This window comes from Ranitomeya variabilis, chromosome 4, assembly GCF_051348905.1.
Source record: "Ranitomeya variabilis isolate aRanVar5 chromosome 4, aRanVar5.hap1, whole genome shotgun sequence".
NCBI lineage: Eukaryota > Metazoa > Chordata > Amphibia > Anura > Dendrobatidae > Ranitomeya > Ranitomeya variabilis.
Window position 1 is genome coordinate 319,864,016 of NC_135235.1, and position 12,068 is coordinate 319,876,083.

General features: G+C 46.9%; 1 protein-coding gene across 5 annotated transcripts in view; it reads right to left on the bottom strand.

The window, feature by feature from the left end:
• Positions 1-12,068, bottom strand: part of GRIK4 (glutamate ionotropic receptor kainate type subunit 4) — an 888,411-nt gene that overhangs the window by 23,539 nt on the left and 852,804 nt on the right. For all 5 annotated transcript variants that reach the window (XM_077250470.1, XM_077250471.1, XM_077250472.1 and 2 more), the window contains 2 exons: positions 7,102-7,327; positions 6,709-6,837 (listed from right to left, as the gene is read on the bottom strand). In XM_077250470.1, the coding sequence (XP_077106585.1) occupies positions 6,709-6,837; positions 7,102-7,327 (355 nt within the window). The remainder of the gene's footprint in view (positions 1-6,708; positions 6,838-7,101; positions 7,328-12,068) is intronic.

Below are 12,068 nucleotides of genomic sequence, written 5' to 3' on the forward strand. Positions count from 1 at the left end.
TTTGACACATTTTTTCTGTCCACTCTTGTCACAAAAACTGAAACACTGTTTTTCCTGCCAAGAGACACGTTTCTATTATGGAAATGTCTGCGGCAAATCCTTAAATGTGTGCACATACCCTTACTTTATATATTAACATTTGTATCTGATCCTGCTATTGTTTGATGACTCATACTATATACTGTAATACAATAGTATATGGTGTAATTGATGTTCTATCATGAAGCTAAGCCAGGAGCTGGGCTTCATAGGATGACTAAGAGGGCAGCAATGGGGACCTTCAGTAAGCCTTAGACTGCCATATTAGACCTTTGGCGTCATGAAGGAGCTGATGAAAACTAGTGCAATGGCAAACCGGCAACCAGTACATTTGAATGCCTCTGTCAGTGATTGGTAGCAGCATTTAAATGATTAAACAGCAGTGATCAGAGCTCAGTCTGGTAGCTGCTGTGTTACGCTGCCTAATACGCCCTCTCATACTTACCTTTCTGGCCGGCACACTCCCGACGCTCCTCCTCGCTCCTCTGCATCTGGATTCTCTGGTGCTCGTCCCTTCGGCAGTCCACGCATGCGCAGACGCGCTCCTCTCACCGCTGGGGCTTCTGGGAGGTTGTGACCCGGTGGCTCCGCCCCTAATATGGCGGCGCCCATCAGGTATTTCCTCCCTGCATCTCTCCAGGTAAAATGCCTTTGCGTCTATTGCTTTCGCCGGCTTCTTGCCGGCATCTCCTTAGGTTCCTTGGCTCCAGTCTCAGCTCCCCACGCTTAGACTCAGATTTGGCTTGTTACTTATTGTCATTTCTCTGCCGTCCCTGCCAGTCCTGTGTTCCTGCCGTCTCCGCCAGTCCTGTGTTCCTGCCATCCCTGCCAGTCCTGTGTTCCTGTCATCCCTGCCAGTCCTGTGTTCCTGCCATCTCCGCCAGTCCTGTGTTCCTGCCGTACCTGCCAATCCTGTGTTCCTGCCATCCCTGCCAGTCCTGTGTTCCTGCCATCTCTGCCAGTCCTGCGTTCCTGCTGTCTCTGCCAGTCCTGTGTTCTTGCCATTCCTGCCAGCCCTGTGTTCCAGTTGTTCTCCGTCTATCGTGTGTCTCCACCATACCGGTCAGTACTGTGTCTTGCCGTCCCTGCCCGTCTGGTGCCTTCTCCGTTCCGGTCTCCTCTGTGGTCCCGTCCCACTCCTGTCCTCAGTACCATCTTTGGCCCAGCCCTCAGTCACCCCTTTGGCTCTGGCAGTTGCGGCTCCATCCTTCTTGGGCCTGTCCCAAACACTCCCTGTATAGGAGGTGGCACTATCTGGTCCGCTCGCCCTTGGGGGCTCTGAAGTCCCGACCCAGAGGGTCCACTTCTCAGGTTCTTATAGTACGCAAAGGCCATGGATCCCACTGGAGCTGCGGCTGCTCAGAAAGAACTTGTTTTCCTGCAGGGGAATTGGTCCCGGATGATGTCCTTCATGAAATCTATGGACTCCCGTCTTTCTGCTCTCCAGTCCTCTGATCCGGGGAATGCCTCCCAGTTGGCCAGTTTGCAACAAGAACTGGTACAACAGCGGGATACCCAGTCCCATATCCCTGTATGGCATCTGTCGATAGTCGACTTCTTTCTCTTCAGTCTGCGGCGTCTGTTCCTGCACCAGCTCCTGCTCCTCATCCCTCTCCCCGTTTGGCTAAACCACCTCGTTTTAACGGAGACCTCAAACTATGTCGGGGATTTCTTAATCAGTGCCATCTTCATTTCGAGCTCCTCCCCTGCAATACCCTACTGATCGGGCAAAGGTGGCCTTTATTATTTCGCATTTGGAGGGTGAGGCCCTAGCAAGGGTTAATCCTCTTTGGGAGTGGGATGATCCTGTGGTCCTTCAGTTGACTCCATTTTTGGAGACGTTTTGTCGAGTGTTCAATGAACCAGGTCGCTTGGCCTCAACCACTGAGGCTTTGTTTAATTTACTGCAGGGGTCTTTGACTGTTGGGCAATACGCTATTCATTTTTGGACTTTTTCTTCCGACTTGGGTTGGAATAATGAAGCGTTGGTAGGGGCTTTCTGGCGGGGGCTGTCTAGCTGTATCAAGGATGAATTAGCTGGCTGAGATACTCCAACTAATTTGGAGGATTTAATTGCCTTGGCCACACGTGTAGACCTTCGCTTTCAGGAGCAAGTTCGGGAGAGAAGATTTCCTCGTTCTTTTATGTCCTCCCGTAGGCCTCCCAGTCCACGTTCCAGAGTCGCTACTTCGGTTTCTGCTCCTGAGCCGATGCAAATAGATCGTTTAAAACTCTCCGAACAACATCGCAAGGAGAGAAGCACCCAGGGTCTCTGTATTTACTGTGGAAGCTCCTCTCATCTTCTCCGAGCCTGCCCTGATTGCCCGGAAAACTCCTCCGCCTAGGTCAGGTAAGAGAGGCCTCCCTAGATGCATGTGAAACCTCTCTACCCCTCACTCTGCCTGTTATGTTGCATATTCATGATAAACGTTTTTCCCTTGAGGCTTATGTGGACTCGGGTGCAGCGGGAAATTTTATTAAGTTAGAGGAGGTAATTAAATTCTCTGTTCCTGTTAGGTCTTTAGAGAATCCTCTTTTTCTCGCTTTGTAGACGGGAGGCCTCTGCAAGAGACTATAACTCAAGTTACGCAGTTGGTAGAGCTTCAAGTTGGGGCTCTTCATAGGGAGAGGATTTTGTTTTTTGTTTTAGCCAACATCTCTCATCCTATTCTCCTCAGACTTGGGGGGATTCCTGTCGGACTCGTTGTCTGCTGCCGGTGCGTCCTGTTGGTATCCCCTGTCCCTTCCCATCCCTTCCGGGTTGCCCTCTATTTATTCTTCTTTTGTGGATGTTTTTGACAAAAAGGAGGTGGAGACTCTTCCGCCACATCGACCTTGCGACTGTCCTATAGACCTTGTATCTGGTACCACTCCCCCTAGAGGAAGAATCTATCCTCTCTCGCCTGCAGAAACTTAAGCTATGTCGTACTATATTCAAGAGAACCTTACCAAAGGTTTCATTCTAAAATCTTCATCTCCAGCTGGGGCAGGTTTCTTTTTTTGTGAAAAAGAAGGATGGTACCCTTCGTCCTTGCATTGACTACAGAGGGTTAAATAATATCACTGTGAAGAATAAATATCCTTTGCCTCTTATTTCAGAACTCTTCGATCGCCTGAGGGGAGCACGAATTTGTACCAAGCTAGATCTTTGGGGAGCCTACAACTTGGTTCGTATCCGTGCGGGGGACGTGTGGAAAACCGCATTCAACACTCGGGACAGTCACTACAAGTATTTGGTAATGCCTTTTGTTCTTTGTAATGCTCCTGCTGTGTTCCAAGAGTTCGTCAACGATATCTTTCGAGATAGCCTCTATACTAGTGTGGTAGTCTACTTGGACGACATCCTCGTCTTCTCTCCAGATTTATCCACTCATTGATGAGACGTTCGCCAAGTTTTACTATGTTTAAGGGAGAATCATCTCTTTGTGAAGATTGAGAAATGTGTCTTTGAACAGTCTTCTGTACCCTTCCTGGGTTATATTGTTTCTAAGGGTGGCCTGAAGATGGATCCTGAGAAGGTGTCTGCTGTTCTGAATTGGCCACGTCCTTCGGGGGTAAAGGCTATTCAGCGATTTCTTGGCTTTGCCAATTATTATAGACAATTTATCCCTCACATCTCCTCCTTGACTAAACCAATTTCTGCTCTAGTTCGCAAGGGAGTTGACCCTAATCTTTGGCATCCGGAGGCCGAAACTGCCTTCCAAACCCTGAAGCGTAAATTTGCTTCTGCATCTGTGCTTCATTGACCGGATACTAATAGACCATTTATTCTTGAAGTGGATGCGTCCTCTATTGGAGCTGAAGCTGTACTTTTACAGAGGTCTAACTCAGGTCGATTAGTCTCCTGTGGGTTCTTCTCTGAAGCATTTTCTTTTCCAGAGCGTAATTATTCCATCGGTGACAAGGAATTATTGGTCATTAAATTGGCCTTGGAGGAGTGGCGGTATCTTCTTGAAGGGGCTGTACATCCATTCGTTATTTTTACGGATCACAAGAATCTAGCCTATTGTGCAGTCCGCCCAAAGGCTGAAGGTCAGACAGATGGTCTTTGTTATTCAGACGTTTTGACTTCGAGTTACATTTCCGACCTGGAAATAAAAACATCAAGGCTGATGCTCTTTCAAGATCTTTTCAACCACTGGATGAAGAGGAGAGACCAGCGCATATTCTTGATCCTGCTAATATTGTTTTTTTGGCTCCCCTGGATGTGATCAGGAAAAACCTTCGTGTCTAATCGTGACAAGATGAAAGTTTTACATTGGGGTAATTCCTCCTGCTTTGCTGGACATGTTGGGGGCAAGAAGACTCTCTCCCTGATTTCTCGCCATTATTGGTGGCCTTCTCTTCGCGAGGATGTCTTGGATTTCGTTGCTTCCTGTTCCTTGTGTGCTAGGAACAAAGTTCCTAGACAGCTTCCTTCGGGATCTCTGCATCCACTTCCCATGCCTTCTGTTCCCTGGAGTCATATTGCGATGGACTTTGTCACCGATTTACCGAGATCTTCTAATTGCACAGCAATTTTGATGGTGGTCGATAGATTTTACAAAATGGCCCACTTCATCTCTTTACCTGGTCTACCTTCAGCTCCTGACCTAGCGAAGATCTTTTTACATCAAATATTTCGACTTCATGGATTCCCTCAGCATATCGTGTCTGACCGAGGAGTTCAGTTTACCTCCCGTTTTTGGAGAGCCCTTTGTGGACTTATGAAGGTATCGCTGGATTTTTCTTCTGCATACCATCCCCAGTCCAACGGCCAAGTGGAGCGAGTAAATCAAATTCTCACATCTTATCTTCGCCATTTTTCCAATGCTCATCATGATGACTGGGTGTCTCTTCTTCCCTGGGCAGAATTCGCCTATAATAATCACACTAGTGAATCTTCGACTAAGTCTCCCTTTTTTATTGTTTTTGAGCAACATCCCGGCATTCCTCTTCCTGTTCTCCCCACCTCAGGTGTACCGGCGGCGGATTCCTTGTCCTTGGAATTTTCTAAGATTTGGTAGGAAGCTAAGGAGGCGCTTGAGAAGGCTAGTAGCAGAATGAAAAGGTATGCTGACAAGAGGCCTTTAGATGTTCCTCCGTATCAGCCTGGCAATAAGGTCTGGCTTTCCTCTCGCTACATCAGACTCAAGATTCCCTCTCCAAAGTTAGGTCCACGTTACATCGGTCCCTTTGAGATTTCTAGCCGAATTAATGACGTAGCCTATAAGTTGAAGTTGCCCGCTCCGTTACGCATTCCTAATGCTTTTCATGTATCGCTCCTCAAACCCGCAATTTTTTATCATTTTCATTCTGTTCCGTCACGTTCTCATCTACCCATTTCTTCTGATGCCTCTTTTGAAGTTAAGGATATTCTCGCTAAAAAATCTGTTAAAGGTAGGACTTTTTATTTAATTGATTGGAAGGTCTTTGGAGCCGAAGAAAGGTCCTGGGAACCTCTAGAGAATATCAATGCTCCTCTAATCCTGAGGTGGTTCCTTTCCAGTTTTAAAGAGAGGGGGGGGGGGGTAAAAGAGGGGGTACTGTTACGCCCCCTAATACGCCGCCTCATACTTTTTTTCCGGCCGGCGCACTCCCGACGCTCCTCCTTGCTCCTTTGCGTCTGGATTCTCTGGTGCTCGTCCCTTCGGCGGTCTGCGAATGCGCAGACGCGCTTCTCTCACCGCTGGGGCTTCTGGGAGGTCGTGACCCGGTGGCTTCACCCCCAATATGGTGGCGCCCGTAGGGTATTTATTCCCTGCATCTGTCCAGGTAAGACACCTTTGCGTCTATTGCTTTCGCCGGCTTCTTGCCGGTGTCTCCTTAGGTTCCTTGGCTCCAGTCTCTGCTCCCCACGCTTAGACTCAGATTTGGCTTGTTACTTATTGTCATTTCTCTGCCGTCCCTGCCAGTCCTGTGTTCCTGTCATCCCTGCCAGTCCTGTGTTCCTGCCGTCTCCGCCAGTCCTGTGTTCCTGCTGTACCTGCCAGTCCTATGTTTCTGCCATCCCTGCCAGTCCTGTGTTCCTGCCATCTCCGCCAGTCCTGTGTTCCTGCTGTCCCTGCCTGTCCTGTGTTCCTGTCATCCCTGCCAGTCCTGTGTTCCTGCCATCTCCACCAGTCCTGTGTTCCTGCCGTACCTGCCAGTCCTGTGTTCCTGCCATCCCTGCCAGTCCTGTGTTCCTGCTGTCTCTGCCAGTCCTGTGTTCTTGCCGTCTCTGCCAGTTCTGTGTTCCTGCCGTTCCTGCCAGTCCTGTGTTCTTGTTGTTCTCCGTCTATTGTGTGTCTCCACCATACCGGTCAGTTCTGTGTCTTGCCGTCCCTGCCCGTCCGCTGTCTTCTTCGTTCTGGTCTCCTCTGTGGTCCCGTCTCACTCCTGTCCTCAGTACCATCTTTGGCCCAGCCCTCAGTCGCCCCTTTGGCTCCGACAGTTGCGGCTCCATCCTCCTTGGGCCTGTGCCAAACACTCCCTGTATAGGGGGTAGCACTACCTGGGCCGCTTGCCCTTGGGGGCTCTGAAGCCGTGACCCAGAGGGTCCCCTTCTCGGGTTCTTATATGCTGTTACAGGCAGATGTCGGCTCTGTAACACAGCTGGTATCTGCTCTCTATGGAGCAGACTCAACCTCCATACACTTTGTTAGTGCAGAAAATACAATTGTAGAATCCTTTTCAGAAGAGCACAGTTACCTTTTGCTCGGTGGTCTTCTTCTTTTGGACATATACCTCCATCCCACCACTTTCTTTTCAGATCCTCTAAACAGTTGTTTTCTTGAAGTTGTAATATTGCCAGATCAATCTCATCTCGGAAAACTGAGCCTTGAGGACACAGAAATATTAATCAAATTTAACTCACTGCTTACAATAGTTTCTAAAGTTATTTGTGCATTTATGTGCAAAACTTCACTCCAGCATCACTTAAGCATAATTAATGAGGCATCCCCAGAGCTGTAGAAACACCTCTCTAAATCATAATCTTTATTAATATGAATTACAATTGACAATGAGAATTATAATCCTAACATAAAAGAATGTTTTTAAACGTTACTAATGTTTTAACGTTGAATGATATGTTTTACATACCTACTGGCATTCCAATACCATAGCCCTTAGTGTCCAACAGACCTCCGACCTGAGTGAGATTGCAGTTCCGTTGGCGATAGTATTCATTCATGGTGGACTCCAGTAGGAAAGCATAATTGGAGTTCAACACTCTGGCTATACCTTCCTCAGTGCTCTTTACAAATACACTTGGTTGTTTTGAGTGCATGTAATTCCACATCCTTTGATAGGTCTGGTAACGGGAGTTCTATAGGGAAAAATAAGGATTTACATAACTATTTCCTCCTGTTAGGAACACTGAAATGAAATTAAGTGTTAGATCACTCAATATACTATGTGGCAAGACCTTAAAGCTAAATGAAGCAGAAAAAAAATCATATTCCACCTAAGATGGACACACAAAGTGACTAGAAATTCTGCTATGCATCCACTGAGACTCTAGGAATACTTCTATGGATGAATGCCTCTATAATGTAACATGCAATGGAGCATATCATCATCTTTTTTTCTTTAAAAGGGACATTGAACAGAACTTCCCCAATATTGCCTCAAGTGCATCACACTTGGTGTCACGACGCAGCTGTCGGGTGACCCGGGACCAGGTGCTCCTTCTCTGTCCCTACCACTAGGGGGCACCCTAGCTCACCCTATTCTACAGGATACTTCTGAAGGTGTAGATGCCAGGGCCGCCACCCTTGTCTTATCTCCTGAGTTAGGCCTTCGTCTGTTCTATTCCCCCACCCAGGGAAGAGGGGCGCTAATGTCACCGCAGTACACCAACCTGACAAACAAGGCTACACAAACAAGGGGTAACTGAAAATACCAGGCATACAAATATTCACTCATATGTAACAGAGGAATGCACTGGGGAGTGGAGGATGAAGATGGAGGATAAAGAAAAAACAAACTAAGAGGAGAGAAGGGAATTACCACACTTACAAACCACGCACAGTCACAGATAACTTCTCCAAAACTCCTCATATGAACACCTCTCCTCCTAAGCCATGCAGCAAAAGCTAGCTCTGACGTGGATTTAAATCAGGACCCAGATCATAAAGGGGATGGGAGTGGCTAACTGAGCTCAGCTTAGACCTCAGAGTTTCCAACATGACTGATTAACTCCTGTTCTGCCAAAAGAAATAAATACCATTAAAAAGGAGAAGTGCTTCTTCTTAGCGCAGGAGTAGGAGCGATCGGACGCTGCGGTCTTCTGGCTCCTCTCTGTTGTGGAACCCCATGACACGTGGCCAAATTGCAAAATATATGATTAATAACAGGTTCCGCTGGAGACTTTATACACTACATCTAGCTATATTGAGGATTCAGAGATGGATATTAGCCTCTCTACCTGTGAGGTTTATAGTAGGAAACTCTAAAGATACCTTCACACTAAGCGACTTTACAATGATAACGATAGCGATCCGTGATGTTGAAGCATCCTGGATAGCGATATCATTGTGTTTGACACGCAGCAGCGATCAGGATCCCGCTGTGAGATCGCTGGTCGTTGCTGAAAGTCCAGAACTTTATTTCGTCGCTGGATCTCCCGCTGACATCGCTGAATCGGTGTGTGTGACACCGATTCAGCGATGTCTTCACTGGTAACCAGGGTAAACATCGGGTTACTAAGCGCAGGGCCGCGCTTAGTAACCCGATGTTTACCCTGGTTACCATTGTAAAAGTAAAAAAAAAAACCACATACTCACATTCCGGTGCCTGGTGTCCACTTCCCTGCACTCCTCCTGCATCCTGTGTCAGCGCCGAACATCTCCGGCATCTCCCACAGAGCAGAGTGGTGACGTCACCGCTCTGCTTTACGGCCTGCACTTACACAGGATGCAGGAGGAGTGCAGGGAAGCGGACGCCGGGCACCGGAATGTGAGTATGTGGTTTTTTTTTTACTTTTACAATGGTAACCAGGGTAAACATCGGGTTACTAAGCGCGGCCCTGCGCTTAGTAACCCGATGTTTACCCTGGTTACCAGGGGACTTCGGTAGAGTTGGTCGCTGGAGAGCCGTCTGTGTGACAGCTCTCCAGCGACCACACAACGACTAAACAGCGACGCTGCAGCGATCGGCATTGTTGTCTGTATCACTGCAGCGTCGCTTAGTGTGAAGGTATCTTAATTCTCTAGGTTGCATAAGTGTTATATACCTGAAGCAATCATTGACAAGAATTGAGTCATCGCATGCTACATTGTGGATAAGAATAAGCGTTTATCGAAGATTATAAGTTGTTTTCTACGTGTATTTGCAGCTACAGTATATGTGCATCACACTCAGACAGACATACTTTGCTCTACATTGATGAGTAGCAAACATCCAGAAACAGCTTGCCTATTTTTGGGTGGCATTTTTCCCTGAACATGTTGCAAGGGTCAACCTTTGACTTATAGGGTAACTATCTCTCCTAGGTGATTGGGAGAATTGCAAATTGAATTTGCGCTGTAAGATTTGTATACTTGGCTCCATACAACACACATGGAGGACACTGAGAATATAATGATAGGTCCCTCACTGTGTAGCACCCGCTTTTCCTCCCCAGTTAAATGTAATGGAAAGGCTTGCAATATTACAACCTCTATTTCACTCTTATTGTGGCATAGTTGTCCTAGCCTTGTCCTCCTGGTCTAATTCATGTCCCCTGTTGTGCACAACCATTATCTTAATAGTCCACCTCCCCTCAGTGCTCGCACTCTCCCTGTAGGTTCCAGAGGTGATATATCCCACTAACCCTGCCTGTGTCATCAATGTTGTGTTCTTTTTATTGCAGCTAAAGGTGTTGTCCATTACATGGACAACCCCTTTCTCAATTGCTATATTCCCCAGTGTAAAATAAAAGCCTACACGCACCTCTGGCACTGGCGCCATTCTAGTTACCTCGGCACCTGGTCTCCTCGGGCTTCTGTGACAATTTTATGCCATTTGAAGGAAGTCAGAACACAGCTGCAGCCCTCACTACTTCCACTTGTCACTTTCATTCAAAGTAAATTAAAGTGAAGTAGTTGCTAATGGGCTGCAGGGCTCATGGACATAACATCATGCAAGACTTGGAAGACAAGGCACCAACAACACGGAAATGGCGCTGAGAATGGAGATGATGATAGGCTGTTTGTCATGCTGTGACAGTCTTCAGTAAGAGAGAGGGGCCTCAAACTGTCCCTGGAGCTGGGATCCTAACTATCCCTGTCCCGGGGTACTCTTGAAAGTAGAGAGGCCTGGGTCTCTGACCTTGCTATGCTCACTATTAAACCCTAATATGTCCCCTTTTCACCCCATGAGGCATGGGACACAAATGTAAGGTAAACAAGACAACAAAGACAAAACAGGGATAACAGAAAACCTCTATCATAAAAAAGTACAAACCAACAATAGGGAGGAGGATAGGGACAGGGAGGAATAAATTAATGGGAATAGGGACCAGGACATAAACACACACGTCCTAGAGCAAACCACAGATAACTACTACAACAACTCCACTCCAACCACTTAGCTTTAGCACTCAGCACAGGAAGATGAATCTTTCACTGGCCGGGACTAAACACTCAGAGTGAGTAAATGATAAGCATTTGCAGCTGAGAACAACTGGGATGTATGGTCTTGGCCAGCATGGAAAGAGTACTTAACCTTCTCAGCACCAAAGGAAAGGCAATCCATTTAAAATAGAACATGAATTACACCATCTCTAAAGAAGAGTGCGATTCATCACCCAATGTGACCTTCTAACTCCAGGTCTCCCAGGGTAATGTGACACCCTCGTGACACTGTTATTATATTACATGGGGGAATATAGCAATTTAGGAGGGGTTGTTTGAGTAGTGGACAACCCCTTTAGATGACTTGCTATTCAGGACTCTGGTGGTTGCAATATGCTCAATTCCTTATCTTTCATTATATGGTTCAGTATATGCACTACTGTCATGAAATGCCTATGTTGTAAAACTGAGTGATATCATTAAAGTTCATCCTCCAACTATTGTGGTATGATCCTTTTGCTAAAGCAGGAATTGAAGGATAAGACATGGTTAGTTGGGGTCCTCCAGACTTTCAATAAATTGAAAACAGCAAATTTGCAAAAACTTTATAGATACTAAGCAAGCAAATCTGTGTCAGAGATCCAAGACATGTGATAATATTAACGACTCCCATTCCCTTTAGATGGCCACCATAAACCATTGTTTATTGGTGGCCTTTGTAGTGCAATGCTTACTAAATGTATTGGGGGACACTCGCTTGGCAATGGGATGAAGGCACACAGGAACGTTTTCTCGTGTAAACAGTCCATGCAGTTTATTTAGACTCAGCATAAACCTCTGTAGGCCATGTTACACATCACAGATCTCACATAGTCCATAGCACTTCCTTGTATATGGCTTTAACTTGCAGCTACTAAATACGCCTGACTTCTCCTTGTCCAGTTACCATGGGCGACTGCAAGCTGTGTCAATGTCTCTTTCACAGCTTTACTCCGTAACACCCAACATTAGATTGCAGTCTCTAAACACACTGGACCTCACTTCCTCAAGTTACCATGAGTGACCGCACAGTTCATTAACGTCTCATGGAATATAGTAAGTACCAACAATCCGTTCCAATGGCAAATACTTGTCTGTTCTTACTGTAACCTCCCCGAGTTACCTTACAGGAGCTCCTGCTCCACACGCTGACTCCTCGTCAGTCCTGGCTTCTAGAGAAGCTGCCTTACTGGGATAACCATCTCATCAGATGCCTTGGGACAAGGAGACTCCCAATAGTCCAGACCCTCAGAAAGTTGGTAGCTTTCCCAATGCAGTGCCATCACAGACTCTGCGAGTACATTGTCTCACCCTATGCTATTCAGGAATCCAGTCCACCCGCAAGACCTTCCAACACAGAGACCATACAGGTCCACGGCCTCACCATGTGCTCTTCAGGAAGTCTGCCCACTCACAAGACCTTCCAACACACAGGCTTGTCCTCTCTCAGGACCTTACAACACAGAACCATGT